Source organism: Chlamydotis macqueenii, chromosome 6 (genome assembly GCF_036417535.1).
Source record: "Chlamydotis macqueenii isolate bChlMac1 chromosome 6, bChlMac1.mat, whole genome shotgun sequence".
In the NCBI taxonomy this organism is placed as follows: Eukaryota; Metazoa; Chordata; class Aves; order Otidiformes; family Otididae; genus Chlamydotis; species Chlamydotis macqueenii.
Window position 1 is genome coordinate 28,752,179 of NC_141561.1, and position 19,237 is coordinate 28,771,415.

The 19,237-nt window shown below is 43.9% G+C and overlaps 1 protein-coding gene across 1 annotated transcript in view; it reads right to left on the reverse strand.

Annotated features, from left to right (window-relative positions):
* Positions 1-19,237, reverse strand: part of KLF7 (KLF transcription factor 7) — a 56,843-nt gene that overhangs the window by 14,535 nt on the left and 23,071 nt on the right. The window contains exon 2 of the mRNA XM_010127300.2: positions 10,799-11,411. Within this exon, the coding sequence (XP_010125602.1) occupies positions 10,799-11,411 (613 nt within the window). The remainder of the gene's footprint in view (positions 1-10,798; positions 11,412-19,237) is intronic.

A 19,237-nucleotide genomic window follows, 5' to 3' on the forward strand; every position in this document is an offset into this window, starting at 1 on the left:
GTCCTCCCTCATTACATACACACACTTCATCAAATATGAGATACAGAAGAGGAGTAGCCCAAGACCTGCTGCTTCTTAAATATCCCCACTTTCACACTAGATTCAGCAAGTTACCATCACATGGCTCAGGCAGCTGCTTTGCTGGTGAGGTTACAGGAAAGCTAGTGAGCAGCTGCACAACATCACCCTCTTTTCAAGATTAAGAAGTTCATTTCTTTAGCAGAAAGGAAGAGCAGCCTATTTAACATACACATCCCCTGGAGATCAATGCTAACATCTAAGTGTATGTGCATGCAACCCATCAACCAGTAAAACCAATTACAAAAATCAATTTCAGATACTTTCTTAGCCTTTCATTCCTCAATATACTCCTAATTGATTTCTGTTGGAGAATAGAAAGCCTAATTATTATTTTTATTATTACAAAGGAATGCAAGAGGGGGCAGTGGTCAGTACCTAAGTGACTCACCAATGCTTTCTATCCTAAAAGAGAAAAAAAGAAAAAAATAAAGGCATTTTATTCACAGTTTTTCCACCTGCTGGAAAGATGCAAAAGCCTTTGAAAGTGTGACAAAGCACAAGAGAAAAGCTGGCAGGAGACAGTATGGGGCAGAAGAGGAATGTGACAGGATTGTGAAATACACAATGTGAGAAGGTTGTACCTATTTTTAGACGACCAGGGATGATCAAGTGTAAAAGCAGTACATTTCTATGAAAGATGTACGGCTCCTTTCATCCAAAAAGGTCAGCAGTGCCCTTATAGAGAGATGGCTCTGATCATGTCTATAGTAGAGAAGGGGGAAAAGAGGTTAAGAACTAGACCCAATGTCCAATTAGTCTTTCTACAAACTTCAAAGCTCCAGATTAGTCCCTGAGGGCCTTGCCAAATCTTGTCTACGGAGGCAGCAGCAGTCTTCGGCATGTAGCCATTCAGGACACAAAAATAAAATAATTTTTGCAGCATTATGTCTTACACACACACACAAGCACCTAGGACACATCCACAAAGCCCACTTGCCTAGCTGCAAGGCAGAGAAAAGCAAAGCATGCAGCAGCGTTCAAAGAAACTGAAATTCTCCATTTTCTACTGTACTTGAGAGGACAGATTTAATGAACACCCGTTACCATACAAGCCCAGCACCAAAGGCAGGGAGGAATGCTGCGCTTTATCTCCCCAGGTCTATGCAAGACTCCCATTGAGAGCGATAAAGCCTTCAAACACCACTCCCCTTTCAAACCCGTACTCTGCAGCTCCTCTCCGAAGGAAGATCCCGGCTGGTGGGGAGCGGGGCTGGGGGATGGACGCCGGCGCCAGCCCGGGCACACAACCCACACTTCTACCTCCATTAATTGCCAGTACATCCTCCCGCAGGGACAGTGGCAGGCCCAGGCGGGCACCCAGCAGCAACACCAGCAGCAAAACTACCCAACTAAGTCTCCAGAATAAGTGAGGAAGGGAGGGGAGGAAAATTTAAAAAAAAAAAAAAAAGAAAAAAAAAAGAAAAAGAAATAAATAAGGATGGAGTTGCTTGGCAACGGGAGGGCAGAAGCAGCTGTGCAGCAGGTCGGGTGGTACCCAGGCGGAGGGCTGGCCCATTAGCACCCTGCATCTCAAGCATTTCCTGCCGGGGTCTCCTAGTAATAGCCTGTGCACCATGGGCGGCTGCGCGCTTCCCCTCCTCTCCTCCTGTTTCTCCCCATCACACGAGGCATCGCTGTTTGCCCTAATTACACATTCTCCGCTGCTTCAAGCTGCCATTACTTTGGTCCCCAGAGGAGCAGCAAGAACTTTAAAAAAAAAAAATCTCCTCTAATAAGGGCTTTTAGTTTCAGATTCAGTGGAGCTCTGCAAGCTCAAAGATGCAAGGCAAGGTAGCAGCAGCAGACGGAACAGATGAAAAAGGAGAAAAATTCAGCAGTTCACTGGGTCAGATTTTTCTAGGAGCCTGAAATATATTTTTTCCCTTTGTTTTTGGTAAGTTATCCCAGAGGGTGAACAATGAAGGCAGCCTTTTATGGGACATGGCACATATTTACATAATCCGAAGCAGCATATCGAAGATGTGCTCTTTGGACACTCATGTTTTAGGCCAAGAGTTTCTGAGAAATTCCAGGCACAATATAAGACACATGTCAGGGACTAGAACTGATAAAAAAAATTAAGGGGAAGAGACACCTTCTTTTCCAAAAACATAACATTTTAAATGGTTTTGCTCCATATTTTTGCTAATGAATGTGGAGTTTTGCTTATTCAAACTATTACAGTGCCGATATTTTTCACCATTTACGTGTCACTTCATTTTCTCCCTTTTGCCACTGAAAAATCAGAGAAATATGACAAAAACCGATGATGCTGACTAGCAGAGACAGCACAGGAATAAAACACAAGGGGAAAATAACATTCTCCTTTCTGTTTCCCAGTTTTGTCAACAGCAAAAAGAAAAACGGAAGACGACCCAGGATGCTTTCATTCATTCAGGTATCGGATTTGATTTGAGGGTGAAGGTGGAAGGGAAACTGTGTGCTTGGGCTTAAAAAATACATTGGCAATTCTTCCAGTGAAGACTGCTCTGGTGTCAGGGCAGGGCTACCTATGCAGTGGCAGGCGCTCGATGTTTCTGAGCAAGATCCACCCTCCCTGGTGCTTTCTTCCTCTCCTGGGGCTGGAAGTTGCAAGCTGTGCCCGGCAGCACGGGAGCTCCTCTCTGCCTTGATGCTGAGCAGGGCTTGGTAAAAAGGTCCTGGCAACACTGCTGGGCAAACTTTGGTGAACCAAGGACCCTGGTCTAAAGAGCACAAGGCAGCAAGTACAGATAATTAATTTACTTTTCCTCATCTGGATTTTGGAAAGGCCCCAGATGATTACCTGTCCCTAGCTCTAATGGAGCTAAGGGTATAAGCACCCAGTTGGACTGGGTCTTGGACTACCCAGGTCATTCATGCTGCCAGATGACTGTAACTAAAGAAGGACACAAATGTACTATGAAATTCCATTGCTGGGTGATGCTGCATCTTCAAGGAGAATTTTTTTTTTTTTAAATAAAGAGGTTTTCTGTATGAAACACATTTCCTAACACACACTGAAAGCCAAACAAAGCCCAAGAAAAGAATCATCTTGGGATTCTGTGGGTTTTGCAAAGAATCAATGCTAAAATTGTGTCACATGTACCACACATAAAAAACTCAGTTTACAACAGATCATAACTTAGTCCACTCAAATTAATTTTTACCAAGATATTAACAGATAGAAATCTTCTACTCAAAGACTATTTTCCACTACATCAGCCTAGTTTATTAGCTAAACTTGTTACACTGAGGACAGTTCTTTTCTTCCTGCCTCTCCCTAATACGTGTGCTACATTCTCCTAAAAAACAAGTATTTTTCCTCCAACTTCTAAAATAACAAACAGTAACCACACTGGAAAAAGACCAAACATGTAAAATTTCACTCTGAAGAAGAAAAAGTTTTGCAAGATTACAGGTGATCAACAAGAAGATGTCCAAATGGAAGTTTATGCAAAATTAACCATAATACAGTTCCATGCAGTTACATTTTGAACAAAAGCACATGCAGATATGCGTGCCTGTATTTTTATAACATTCATTTCCAAGAACTAATACAAGCTTCTAATGCACTAATGATCACTTATGGCCATCATAAAAAACTAGAATGACATTGCAAAATTGTCCAACTAATCTATTAAGTTCTTTCTGTGAGTGGTAAGAATCCAGACGTGCAGGAGGAAGGAATAAATCCCTGCTAAGCCTCTGAATGTGCACTGCCGAACACTGAGGACACCTTTCTTTCAGAACTCAGCTGAGGATCAGCTTTTATCTTGGAACATATGCTTGTTATCCTTAGCTTAGCTAGCACGCCTGCAAATGTTTTTTCAGTGTTCAGTTTTTGCAGCCTCAGCTTTCAGTCCTGGGTTTTGAAGGCCAGACACCTTCAGGAGCAAATCTGCCCAACGCAACATTTGGGTGCCTATCTTCACATGAGGACTGCTGGGATTGCAAACTGGCCTGCAGTGTTTTAAAGGCTTTTAATTCTTAGCAAGCCTTATAATGTACAAAGCTGACCTGTGGAAAGGTTTTGGTTCTGCAGTGACACAAAGGTTTTGGACACTCTCAGAGATTTGTGGATAAAGCAAGTGCCACACAGTATTTTATTCATTAAATCCACACTGCATTCTCTGCATCATAAGCTTGCCTTTAGCTATCTTTAAGTACATTTTTTCAGCTGTTATTTCTAGTGCTAACACAGGCCTGGCTGGTCTCCCTACCCACAGCTGGTCTGTGCTATATGGTGGGTGCCACCTACACCATGGTGCCTGTGGTTTTATTTAGGATCTCACTACCGTTGGCAGAAGCGTGGACACCTCCGCTGTATTTAAGTCAGCTTCCGTGAAGCCTTGCATTTCATCTGCTCCTGCTTGCAAGCTGCTGCTGCTGGTATGTAGGTACGTGGGACTGTGCCCACATGGCGTGTTGAAGGCAGGCTCTGGGTTAGAAGAGGTCCATCCAGGCTCCTGGCTGCTTGCCCACACGTGACCCAGACTCAAATGCCAACACTGTGCTTAGGAAGAGCCTAACCTGGCACCTGCTTTGGAGATGAGAGGTAGCACACTTGGCTTTTCCTGCCCAGAGCACTTCAGCTTTCCCAGCCTCCTCAGGCTCTTCCCATCCAGCAAGCCCGCCTTAGCCTAAAACAGCATCTCCAAGCACACATCTCTGATTCAGGCCTGATGTGACCTCAAATATTTCAGAAGTGCCAGTGCTTTGGACAAATGAACAAGAAAATCATAGCTTCTCATCATTAGACAGCAGCAACACAAAGGGAAACTTGCTGGGTACCTCACGGGGGCTCAGGGGTGGATGGGTATAAAGAAAACACAAGATGACAAACTAGAGATGGCCCCTCCATGCCTTATTGAGGCAGCCCACACTCTCCCTCCTGCAGCTGCTGAACCGACAGCAAACATAACTTTCTAGGTCTCCCTTGTGCCAAAAATCATCTCACATGGCAAACAAACAAACAAACAAACAATACCTATTTACATTTTCAAACCCAAACAGGAAGACTGTCCTGTGCTATTGATTTGGCAAATGATGGAGCAGAAACGTGGGACTGGGAATTCAGGTACTGGCAACTAAGCCATAGATGAACACCATCAGTGTTTTAAATGGCAAGGGCTGCTTTTGGCAGGGCCCATTCTCCTGCCTGGGAGGTTCACAAAGCTTCTTTCCTCGGTCTAAGCTCTCACTGCAATAATGAAGTGAGGCTCTGGCCCTCCACAGTGAAATGACAACACTCCCCTCCAAACTTGCCAGATGGCTAAAAGGCTTCAAAACCAGAAAGTTTTAAAGAGCTCATTATCATGTTTGGCTTATTTTAATCTGCTTTGATAAACCCTTGTTATGTTTTTACCAGAAAATCTTGAGAAAAACCCCAACCCTACCACAAAACACATCTTTCCAATTTGGTGATGCAACTGTACCCCAAAACAAATCCAGCCCTGAATGAAGGTCTTCCTCACACACTCCTCCTCCTTCAGTTCTCTTGCTCTCATTTCCAGTGGCAGATTCACCCGTTGCTTCAGGTGCTGCCACAGGAGCTTCGGCATTCTCTGTGTCCCTCCATGTCCCCTTGCCAAGTTGCAACCCTGTGCACAGAGCTGAGGACTCGCTATGAAGCCATGAGTCTCTGTACAAGAAAAAATCTTGGGCTTTGGCTTTTCTCCTATGCTACCTATACTGTTCTCCCAAACGCTTTTCCCCAAGTCATTATTCAAAATTTTGCACCCTGCAGAATTGGTGCTGCGCTCCTTGCTTTTTCTTTCTCTTCAGTGGCTTTCTCTTCACAGGTGCTACCACACTAACACAATACAGCAATGCAGCTTCCCGTTCATGTGGTATCACTGACATAGATAGACTATTTTCTCTATTATTCCTTTACTTTATATTAATCTTCTTTATCTATCATCCAGCCTACTCTCCTCAATTTGGTCTGTTCCAATAATTTCCAAATTCTGGACGTTTCCTCTTCTATCTCCAACACTTTGGGAAAGCTCTTCTCCGTTGTTTTAAATCCCACCTCAAAAACCTTCCTGTTCATTAATACTTTTTCTAATACTCTTGTGTCTCATCTTTTTCTTGCAAATGTAGCAATTTGTTTTCCTGCAGAGTAGATTTGTTTGCTTTAGTTACTCTCACCCAGCACTTTGGATCAAAGAACTATGTAATTTAAAAGAAGATGTCCTGACAATGGGAAACAAACTCCACTCAGATAAGTGCTATCTTAAGATCGCATGTAGACTCCTAACATCTATTTACATGAGTATTTCCCACTTATTTTAGGCTTCAGAAACCTAAATATAGGTATGAGGTGCCCAACTGCTATTTGTCAGACTTGCACTTAGGTTGTATCAGATCCTGGCTTTAAATGAATAAAGAAAAAAAAAACCAAAACCTTCTGTTATTCATAAAAAGTAAACTCCATCAGAAACCCCTAAGGGCCATTTTTTATCACTATCCCAATCTTAAAGATTTCCTGGTCAGTTTATATGTGATGCTTTATCTCCGGCCAGAGAGCACCCATGCCATCTCATAGCTTCCCCTGTACATTGCTGCAAGGAAGGCTGATATGAATGGTTTCGTCAGGAGATAGAAATCTGCTCCAGAGGTCTTTGATCTGGGAGACACAGCAACATCCCATGACTAATCTTTCCATAGGTCACAGGCCAGCTCACCATTAGACTTATTTGCATCCAGACACTCACCAGCAATATCCTGTTTTCTAATTTAGGAAGTACTGATGACTATACATGCTTTTTAGCTTATTCTAATTCCTTCCCTCTCCACTCTCCATTACATTGGCAGTTCATCTTCATGCATGTGTGAAGGCTGGATGAAAATTTCTCTCTCAAAAGAGAGAGTTTGCACTGATGTCTGCTCCATGAATAATTGTGAGAGAATGTGCTAGAGCTGGATTAGCATGCCATTCCTGGTGGCTCCTTCTTTAGATGTTTTTACCTCACCCTCACATTGGCAGCATGGTCTTTCCAAACCTACAGCTCACCTTTTCCTCCTGTTTATGGGCCCAGCCACTATTTCTCCCCTTAGTGGCTTCTTCTGACAGTCAGTTCTGCCACTGCTCTTAGCTCCTTTACACACCATTCTCTTTAGATACCCCAGCTTACTTTGAATTCAGTCAAATATTTTCATTTCCCTTTCCATCTAGGCAATGTTTTTCCCTTTCCTTTCCAGATTAAAAATTCTCTCCCACACAGATGATTGTTTTTCCCTCTCCAAAGGTCATCCAGAAGGTGGTTTCATAACCAGTTCAACCATTGATGGCCTGTACAGCGCTGTCCTGATTCTCATGTCCTGATACAGATGAGACGTGGGAGAGTAACAAGAGAAGCTTGTACAGCACCAAGTGGTTTGTGGGGTCTGACTGTCTTTGGGCTCCTCAGCAAAGTAAAGCCCTAAGAGAAGATCAGCTCCAATCTAGCAAGTTGCTATCAGTCTGTACTGCCTCCAGCCCAGCCTGGCTCATCATGCAGCAGCGACAAACAGCAGCCAGCGTCTGTCTGGTCAGCCTTACATACGGATGAAAGGAATGCAACCTCCTTCCGCTGCTTGCCGTCCCCCAGCTACCCAGCCCATGGTTTTCTTGTTTTCACACACTGCAGTAAATCCCTTTGATCCAGCAAGCGGACTTTGCACGTGGAAGTTGGGTGACCAGCCAGCATCTGCCTCCCTGCCTGTGAACCCCACACTGAGAGCTCTTTGTCTGTCAGGGCACTCACACCCTTTTACACAGAGCCCACACTGGCAGACTCTTCTTGCATGACATACTAACAAGCAAGCAGCCAAAGGAAAATATCTTGCAATCATTTCAGACCCTCTGGCTCAGTCACTGACTAAGCCAAGTGGCTACTAGCCATTGGCACTGCTGGGTGCATTCGGAACCCACAGCACACTCAGCTCATGGCATGAAAAAAAACAAAGCACCGACAGAGAAAAGGGCTCCTTGTCCCTAGCCCTGAAGGCGTGCATGGGAAAGGAGGCAGCTCTGCCATTTATAATTCAGTCCCAAATTTTCACAGCTATTCCTCTCTCTCTGTCCCTCTCTTTTACCAGACGCAGGAGCTCCCTGCAGAGAAACCCCACTGCAGAGGTCAGCGTGAACAGATTTAATATCTTGATCGTACCAGCTCTGATTCAAGGCATCCAACGGTCAGAGATTTTCAAGGGAAGAGAGCACTTAAGCAGGACGAAGGGCTATGAATGACTTTGTGCTTTGGACTCAAATAAGCTAGTCAGATAAGCCCACCACACCGCCCCCCTCGACTCACTCAGATTGCTCCTAAGATGTAAATGTTCAAAGGTATTTATACAATATGCTTTCCAAGGAGAAAAATGGGAGCCAGGTGCCTACCTGCTCCCAGGTTCTGCATCAAAGATAGAGTTTAACTACAAGGCCGCATCCAGTCCTGATTGCAAAATGAAACCGTGCCTTCTACACAGCTATGCACATCTAGGATGTGGTCTGGTGCAGGGTAGTTATATGGCTGCAAAGACAGGAGAGCTCCTCATCCAGGTTTGTATTCCCTCTTGTCTTTTGCCTTCCTGCTTTCCTAAAAACCTATGCTATCTGCTTAGGACTTGGTGGATGGAAACAGCAACACTCCCATAAACTAGTAAATGGTTTAGGGGCTGGTTAAACCACTGATGGTTTAACTGGCAAGATCAGAGGGGTAGCTGAACCCATCAGGTGAGGTGCTGGGAGTGGGAAGTGTGGGCACTGTGCTTGGTCAGCTGCAGCCTCATCATCTGATACAGATCTTCCTCATCTGCCAGCATGAGGTCTGATACAGGTTTTCCCCATCTTGCGTTTCTCACCATGTTGAGCATTATGTACAGTCTAAGGCTATTCAACGGAAGTATCAAAGGGCCAGTGAGAAATGTTTCTTGTCATGGATTAATTGTAAAACGTAAGATTTTACATACTGATGCTACCAAGTGGAAAGGTTTCGACCTCAATAGAAAATTCAACCAGACCTAAGGCTGAGTTCAAAAGCATGCGACATCTTGCAAGAGTTTGACTCCAAAGGGTGGAGGTGTTGAAAGAGTAGAGGTTTTTGCAAATGCTGTCTCAGGACTCATTGTGCACATCCCCACCTACTAGGAGACAAAAACAGAAAAACCCACAAGTTCACCCTTTCTAGGCAATCATGCCACATCCCTGGCTAACTTCAGGAAGAGCTGTGTAAGACCCACTACTTCCAGCTTGAGGAGGAACACAGGGGTCACATCTGAACAGACAAGACCACCATGTCAACGGCTCTCATGCTCTGCATTTGGGCCTTCACAGGAGCCCCATCGCCTGCTGGAAGACCTCAGCTGGGACATCCTCCCAGACAACCCCGGCAGAAGCCAGCCTCACAGCAGCACCAGTGCTATGAGAAGCCTCCTAGTCATGTTACTGTAGATTTTAAAATGACTGTACTACTTTCACTGGCTTTCAAATGACTGGATCACAAGTGAGGTCACTCCTGGTAAGGTGGCTATCCCCAGTAAAAGTACTAGAAAGCCCATATAAAAAGATCAAAACCAATGCCTTTTACGTCTTAATATGATTTATACTTCGGCCCATGTAACTTTTACAGGGCTGCCTAGTATTTGATGGATGCAGCTCTCTTAACCACCCACACATTTGTTTGATTTACTGTACTGGTCCAATGTGTTATTTTCTACCTTGCAAGAACAACCTCACTTCTAGGAATCTGCCTGCATGATAAGATCGTGAATTAAATGTGCAGTTATCGTAAGAGACCACACATTTTACAGTAAAATTGAGAAAACTGATTACAGCAATCCCTCTGGAAACAAGAATAACCACATGATAAGACAGTGTTAATGGGAATTTATCATCTCTCATCACATGTGAAGCTTAGAACAAAGCAGCAATGCAAGCAAATTGCACAGCTATTACTGCCAATGAATACCAGCCGAAAAGCTACTGGGGACTATGAACAAACAACAGGAGAGTGGGGATCCTGAATAGCCAAACCTAAGCCAATCTGCTATGCTTCAAGAAGCTTACACAGTGGAGCTTATGTGCAACATCAGTAAATATTACGCAAACAACAGTCTGCAATCTTTCCATGCATCCTATTCACTCTCTACCTCCACTACACCATTCAAACTCGAGGTCACTCTTTCATTTGCTCTCACTGTATTTTATCACCAGAGAAGTCCAAGATCATCATCTCAAGGGTACATGCATCTGTGTACTTACACATCTGCATCTACAGACATGCTCTCTCATGCACGCATTAGCATATCTCAGATCTCAACTATATTTTTCTCTTTCCCCATATAAAAGGCAACAAAAACCTACTCACACTATTTTCTATTTGATGCAGTTAACACTTGACCAGATTTTTAAAGTTATCTTGAGGAAGTGAGTGCCGAAAACCCAAACTGGCAGGCCCACAGTTTTAACATGAGTGATACATCCACAACCCTTAGGCAAAATTACTCTGCATCAAGCCCCGTAAGACATATGAAACCCCAACAGGTTAATGGTAGATGGTGAACTCCTCCGTTCTGTTGAACAATAAGAACATTTACTGGCCTACCATATTTTTCCACTGCCCTGTTTAACAGATAGAAGCTTGGACTTTCAGAAGAGAGGTTTTTTTCTTTTCTACATGAGAATAAAAGGAGATGATTACAGTTAGGTGGCGGGAGGAGAGGACAAGATGAGAGAAGCATCCTACACATGTACCTGTATGAGTCCTCTGGTGAGCCTTTAAGTGGGAGCTCTTTGTATAAACCTTCCGGCACCCATTAAACTGACAGCGATGAACCCTCTTCTTGTTTTCTGGAGATGCTTCTGCCCCTGTACCTCCTTGTTCACTGTCACTTTGCCCACTTTTTATCGTCCCTGCGGTCGCTGTTGCTACACCCACTTTCACGGAGCTGAGAGAAGTTTTCTTGGCCACCAATTTCAACGTCACTGTGCCATCCACCGTTGAGAGAGTTTGTGAGGTTTTTACAAGGTGGCGGCTGAGCTCCGGAGAGGAAGGGGGTGTTAATGAGGTCACTGCATTGAGTTGGGCTTGGTTGACGGCTGTGTAGCCTTCTGTGGAAGAGCTGGTGGACCGCAAGCTGAGGCACGTCTCAGACAGCAGCTTGTCCCGTGAGAGGATCATGTCCATGTTGGCGCTTTTGTCACAAATACTCGTCTCCACCGGTAAAAGGATGGGGTCCAGCCGTCGGATACTGTCCTCTGCATCTGGGGCTGAGGAGGCATGAAGGAAGCAGTCCAAATCTTCACCAAAGGTCTCAGAGATCTTCCGCGGTTCAGTCTGAAGGTATCGCTCCAACTCAAGGCATGTCTGCAGGAGGGGAAGGGAGAGGGGAGGGCGAGAAACCACTGTTAGAGAGAGGTTGCAGTAGAGCTCCCACCTAGGGCAGGAGAACAACATGGTCCAGTGCCATTCAGATACAGCATTCACGTACACCGGCACCTTCTCACAAGACAGTCACATTTTGGACGACATGAGGATTTGGCACTTGTTTGATGCTGCTCTGAGACAGAGAGTGGGAATATACGCATATGGTAGCGGATATTATGGTATAAGTGAAGATATGACGACCAGGAAGCATCTGCTACATTTTCATGAGTCTGTACATTGTCCCATGGATACCAGACCCTTCCCAGTCTTAAGTGCAGTTTGGCCAACAGTCACCTCTATGTGAAACTATCCTAATGGCCCCATCGCCTGGCCATGTACAAACAAAAAGTAATCTCTCCAAAGAACTGCTTCCTCTTCCTTCACAAACATTAACTTTCACTCCAAATTCAACTCAGCATAGTTGGCTGGGGCCCAATCTGTTCCTAAAACAGCACAATTCTGAAGCATAGCACTTTAAGACAGGAGACGGGGAATAACTTCCAGTGACACCACAGCTTGTTTAAAGGGCCTGAGAGAAGGAAAGATGTGACAGAAAAAAAGAGACCTGCTGTCAGTTTTAAATGTTTTTTGACACAGCTGGTCAAACAGGGCTTCCTGTGTACAGGACACCAGACTTGCACACAGACACACACATGCACCTTATTAAAAGGTAGATGAAGATGTAAAGAGGCTGCCACATAAAAATGTGTTCCTGCATCTCCATGGCAATGATCATCAGCACGAGGATCAGGTGAGCCTCACACCTGAATGTACGTTATTATGAGGAAAGCCTCCAGGCACCGTCACGCTGCCCAGTGTTCTCCATAACCAACATTGTAAACTTTTATTGTTTATAGAAAACTGTTTGGTGTAGTTTCAGGAGGTTTTAACGGAATTTATTAGCGCCTTTTTTAATTTCTTGCTGCCTGAAAGGCTAGCTGGTTTAATACCACCGCTGCAATTTTACAGAACATGAAGAAACAGACATTCTAATAATTTTAGAAACCTCTAAAACCTGCTCCTGAGGGAACACTTCTAGAGATATTAAGGAAGGGATTTTAGGCAAAAATGTTCAACTTACAGGAGTTGGTGACCCAACTACATCTCAACCTGGAATGTCCATCACCTGATCTGGAAACAAAAGCCTTGTATGATCAGAGGAGAGACAGAGACCCCTGCATTCTGCATACAAAGGTCCCATCAACAGGAGTGTAAAGAGGCCCCACTCACAGATCTCCAGAAGCTACACATAACTCAAAATTATTATTTTCAATGTACCCAGGAAGCAACACTTCTGGTTGCAGATACAACATGGTGGGATGACTTTCAGAGTTCACAACAGAAATTGCCTGATAGTTATCTGTTGCTTCTTTTAAAATAATAGCTGATTGCAGACCTGAGCTGTAGAGATGGACTTGGACAAAAAGCAATAAAATGGTAATATATGCGACATGCTGTACTGTAGCGTGTAGGTTATTTTCAGAGGCATGACACTGTATATATGATGTGTCTGCACAGAGGCCTGGAAGTGGGACACTTATCAACTAGTACTCTTGCCTTAAGCTACCTTTCAGTTTTCTTTTTAAAATGCATTTCTGGGACCATGAGGTACAGCTTTAGCTGGGAATCTGATCTCTCCCCAGATGAATCCTAACAGGTTTTGGGGCCTGCTTTCCAAAGATGTCCCACAGTCTTTCAGGAATAATCCCCCTCACCGAAACAGGTGATGCTTTTGAATTCCTCACATCTTGTAATTTGGGCTTTCTGGCCCACTTAGCCTTCACCCAGTGGGGCAGAAACAGGTTTAGAGGCTGAATGAATAAAAGGCTTCCAAGGGAAAGAGCAAGCGTAATTACAAGTTAGGGATGGAAAGGGGAAAAAAAAAAAAAAAAAAAAAAAGAGAGACAGGGACTCAGGGTCATTAAATCTGATGACAGTGACATGAAATTTCAATTGCTGGGGGATCAGAAAGCTGTGTGCTGGCTCTGGGCTGCGCGTGGAGGGGAGGCAAGTGGGAGGTGCGGCTCCTTTAAGGCATCACTACCCCATGACAACAATAGTGGGCCTGACAATTTTTTCCAGCTTCACCATTAATTTTCCATAAAGAGCAGTTTCTCGATCAGCCCTTTTCAGGCAAAGCCTGATGCTTCAGAAACCTGTAATTATTCCTGGCTCCCCCCTCCCGCAGCCATTGCACCTGTGCCATTTCAAGACACCAGCTGGTCATGTCTTGCCTTCTGCCTCTGAAATCCAAAACCAGTGGATCAAGCCCATCTCCCCATAGAGGGGGGAAAAAAACAACGCAAAGAAACAATATAATGCAGCCCCTCCCTCCCACCCCCCTCAGCCTTTCCACTAAGTCAATAGGGGGGAAGAGCCTAGCAACGCTGAGGCCAGAAAAAGCCCTCCACCTAATCTGCATGGCAGACAAAGCCTGGCGAGGGGCTGCGGCCACAGCCCTTCCTTTACCCCCCACCAGGGCCCTACCTGCTGCTGCATTTGCCAGGGCAGGCCACTGCCGGCAGAAACAAAGCATCTTTCCCCATATGCACTTCCCAGCTTCTGCCAAGTACCTTACGCGACCTTCCCTCCTCCTGGCCCAAATCACCCACGGAGTGGTGAGGCAGGGTTTTGAAACCAGCCTTTCCTCATTCCTGCCCTGCCAAGACTCAATTTTTAGGCCAACTAAGCCCATCCTCTCATCCTGAGCTCTGACCTGGAGAAACCAGTCAGGCTGACACCACCAAGGTCCCCACTCCATCCTGGCGGACCATCAGGAGGGGCAAGAGAGTTCTTTGGTCTCCACTCCCAGAAAGTAATTTGCCAGTGAGCGCATCAAAAACTACCAATTTTTTATGGGAGCAGCAGGATATTGCCCATTATCCACAGAGAGAGGAACCCAAACTACTGGATTCAGAAACTGGTGAACCCCTTAGATCTCCTACTCCCACTACCAACTGGGAGGAAAATGGGCCAAGGATATCTAAGACAGGAGCGAGCTCCTCTTGTCAGAGTTCTCTTGGTTGTCCAGCTTCTCCTTAACCACTCATGCAAGAGAGGGGGAGCTTTGTGTAATGGATGAAATGCATGTCACATGCAACATCAAGGCTAACTATCCTTTGGTTGCTATGTTGCAGGCAACTTGGTGGGTATTAAACTTTCTTACACAGTGCCTGTAGGATTCACCGCAACAAAGACTTTGAAAACTGCAATCGTAAGAGGAAGATAGCTCCCTTCAGGAACACAAAAAGAAGATCCATAAGATTGCTGATTACTGTCAAGCTATTTTTGCAGGCGAGGGATAAAAAGTGACCCACTACTTCAACCCATCTGCCCTGATTAACAAGGGTCATTCTCCTTGCACCTTGCTCCTCAATTTAGCCAGTTAAAAAAAATTACGATTCACAGCTGACAAATAATAGGATGTGACTTTGCGAGACCCCACGTACTTGCAGAAAGGCAGCTAGCAAAGGATGGCAGTCTGGCACGTGGACATTCCCAACACGGCCTGAGTCTGATTTTTCAATTTTGGATACAATTGCAAAAAGGCTCACTTTCCCAGCTCACATTTCCATCACCTGCAAGAAACGCTGTGCATTTCCTGCCTACACACTAGTAACTCATAACATCTCTTCACTCCTCACATTATGTTATTACCTCAGTCCTCTGGGGCACGTACAGCAGTAGAACACACGTAAACTGCACACCGTGACACTTCCACATGCAGCAACAAATCCTTTGGACAGTAAAAGACAGCCACTGTAGTGCTGTCCTATGCCTAGTAAGGACCTACTTCTTACTTCTTAGTTCTTTCAGTGTTTGCAGTAGCACTGATCCAGGGAAATTCAGTGTTCAGTACATCTCTCAATTCAGAAAGGTATGACCTCTCATCTACCCGTCTCCTTACCTCTGGAGCTCATCTAAAGCTCATCTCTACTGAAAGTAAAGATTATTTATCAAACACATTGACTATGCTCACCACTATGAAATACAACACAAGAAAAACCCAGCATGTGCCTCTGATAGTAGAGATGCGATACGTGTGTACCATTTTCAGCAGAGCTTAGCACTCACCTAGTTCTGCAGCCGGCAGAAATCAAGACCATTTTGCTACTAACTTCAACAACAAGACAAACTGCAGACTTTCCAATACTTCCCAGACTTGCAGGTACTCAGTTTGGCTCAGACAGCCTAAGTTTTAGGGTGCTTGTCAGCTGTCTAGGTTAAAGTGCAACCCAGAACATTGAAAATCCAGATATGAAGGAGTTGGAATCATTACTCATGATGTCGATGTCTGACTTCATCACTCTCCCCCAGAGAGCAACCAGCAGGAAGGCTCTAGCTGGCACCACCACCATCATAAACGTGCCAGGCCTCAAGGCAGCGGAAGTACCTGATGTCTCTGTCTCTGTCTCTGTCTCTGTCCCCTTAAAGGCCAGGGGCCTCTGCAGGGACACAAGTCTGGTGTCTGGGTTCAGGTCCAGACAACTCTGGAAAACCTAATTTGAACTGATGACCCAAAAAAATTCTCAGTTCCCTGGGTATAAATTTAAACTTGCACCAATAATTTGCAAAGGACAGGTCTCAACTGGCTGCCATGTGGTCCATACATACAGGCTCTTGAAAAATCACAGGTCACTTCAGAAACACCTGCCTATGCTGTGAATTCTTTACAGCACTCAAACTCCTGGGTGTTTTGCACAGCTAAAAAGAAGACAATGTGGCAACAGTAAAGTTTTGTCAAGGGTAAAACAAAGCCCAAACAGTTACAGTCATCTGAGGAAAGAAAGTCAGGGGAGACACCTTATCAACACGTTCACTGGGTTCCTCTGTTTTATTGATGCTGAAGTATTTTATAACATTTTGATTTTTAATTTTTCTAGCAGATCATGGGAAGCTCTTATCTGGAAGTGCTAGTTACTTCTAAGTGCCATTTTACTGCGGATATAATTGGACATCAAGCACCGATCTTGGAAGTTTTCCAAAACCTAATTAAGAAGTTGGATACTTAGATCAGGCTGTGACAGAGAATGAAAATGTCGAATGTGGTTGACAAGCAGGTCTGATCTACCAGCTCTGTTTACAATACTTGAAAAGATTCTCCTTGTAGCATCATTTATATGAGCAAAGCAGAATTACACATGCAATGGTGAAGGTCAAATTCCAACCTCCATCATGGCCCCATTGCTTTCCACTGGAACACAAAAAAGGGGCCTCATCTCTAACTTTAAATAACTGTGAAAGTCTCAAGACTGCAAAGGAAGAGAAAGCATCCTCAACCTGAAGGCAATCCAAAACAATTCTCAGGTCAGTGCCACCACAGTTCACTCAAGCTCGGAGCAAAAGTGGCACCAGTGCCAGGTGTTAGTATTTCATTCTTCAGTAGAACAGTGAAAGCTTTGAGCTATGGTGGCACTCGCGCTGCTGATGCCAAAGGCAGATACTGAACTGGATGTCATGAGGCAGCCCTGAAGTTAAGAGGAATAAGAGATTCAAAATTCACCTGACTTCCCTGAAATGCCATGCTATTTTTGTCCTTAACCCTAAAAAAAGGTTTGAAAGATGCATATTCTTTCCACTGCCAAAAACCTTCATTACTTCCTGAACAACAACAAAACTCAATACTCTTGCCCAGCTATTCCAAGATTGTCATCTGTTCCCACCCAGCTGCCAAAACCTCCAGCTTTTCCTCTTGGCAACCTCTACTGGGCAGTTGCTAGTTGTCAAAAAGCTGCAGCACATCAGAAGCTTAACATTTGGGACAGCATGAAATAAACAGAATTTTAGTATTAAAAAAAAAAAAAGTAGTTTTGCAAAATACACTTGGGAAAATGAGAAAACTGCAGTCTGAAATGAATTAATAGTAAGAAAAAGTTTCAGGTGATTGCAAATAATTTCTGCTGCAAAGGATTTAAGACAAAACTAGCCATGTGCCAGCACATCTCACCTACGTGTTATACAGTTCACAAAAAAAAAAAAAAAAAAAAACAACAGATAAAATCACTTTTCAGGTACAACAATAAAACACTCAATGACAGCTAACTCATGGTAAATATGGCATGTATGTTCTTAATCCATTGTATATATGAAGCAAATTAACTGTATGCTCAACAAACAGGCTTTTGCCAAGAGCAAAAAGCAGGCACACACATAGTCAGCAAAGATAATTTGATACGCAAAGACTTGTTTTCTTGTAGTAACTTCACTATATGCATGAACTGTCACGCTAGTCCTTTCTAACACCAGCTGAATGGGCCTCATCAGACACCAGGGTCTGCGATGGACAGTCTATTAACTCTTGACTATGCTACACAGGACTCAAGCCTCAGTTTGAAAATTCTCCAGTATAATAATGCGCCCATTCTCTCCCTTGGTCTCAGCCCAAAGAATGAACCTTTAAGGAAATGTATTTAGCCAAACCAGCCCATTCACTGTTATTCGTGCACAACAGCACTCTCAACAAACACTCTCCTACCACGATCCAGATGGCCTTCTCTCTGGATGTTCTCCACAGCATTTTTCTTCAGAGCATGAAAGATGCTAAAATCAGAAGCCTCAATCTCATTCAGCAAATATATATTTTAAATGTAAATAGTTCTGTGCATTTACTTAAAGGACAGAATCACCACCTTCATATAAACACAAGCCATTTTCCTGTTGCTCTGGGGCATGGTGTAACCAGGATTATCAAAGACCTTGATCAACCGTTAAAGCTAAAAGGATCAAAACCAATTTTGCCATAAACGAGCAATTTTCACCAGCATAAATGGATAGTAAAACAAATTTCTCAAACAGAAAAAAAGTCTGAACCTATAACTCTAACCAAGGAGTCAAAATCAAGACTTATTCCCAAACTTAGTGATAATGAAATATATCTTATCTAACAAATATTCTTTTAATGGACAAGCCAAAGTTGTTAAGCAAAAATCTGTGGTATTTGGGCTCTAAGCATAGAGAATTTCAGTGCACTGGTTGTGAGATACTGAACAAAGGACTGCAGCTAAGCGTGGCTGAATTTGATAGGCATCTAGAATAAAAAAAAAGGATGAAAGAAATCTGCAAACACTGAACCAGGGCTTTGGAGGGCTTTTGTTGTTTTTTGACTGTTTAATAAAGATAGAAAAAAATATCTGCAGCCAGTCACAACAACAACAACAAAAAAGCATCAATGTCAGCAAAGGATTAAGGATAGCCAAATCAAGAACTCAAAAGTGCCGGCAGCCCATTGTGCTAGTATCAAAATATGATAAAACCCATGTGTGCTTGTACACCAGCACATGCCCTGCATGCTGCCGTGTAATCCAGACAGCAAGTAGCCACACAATGAACATTTTAGAAATGATATATATGTAACATAAGCGTGTTTCAAAATCTTTCTGAAAATATCATTAATTTATATAATAACCTTGGATGGCTTTGAGTGAGCTGGCTAGTGGCCCTCACTGCAAACTTTTCCCCAAACTTCTTCAAATGTGTATTTAACCCGTTGCCATCTGGTTTGGAAGCAGCTTTAATTTAACATTATAAATAGCAAAAAGGCACAATTAGCTCCTTGAATTGCCAGTCCTAGCTCCCACTGAAATCAAAGGATCAGGTTCAAAGCATGCCCCAGAGTATGGTAAACTTCTCACAGGAAATGGATATGCAAGAGCAAATGCTGACGGCTGTGGAACGTACAAAGCAGAGCAATATTTTAAGTCTCGATCCTCAATTAAGATTCATCCTTACAAAGTATTGCAGTGGGGTTACACAGCAGAATTGGATTC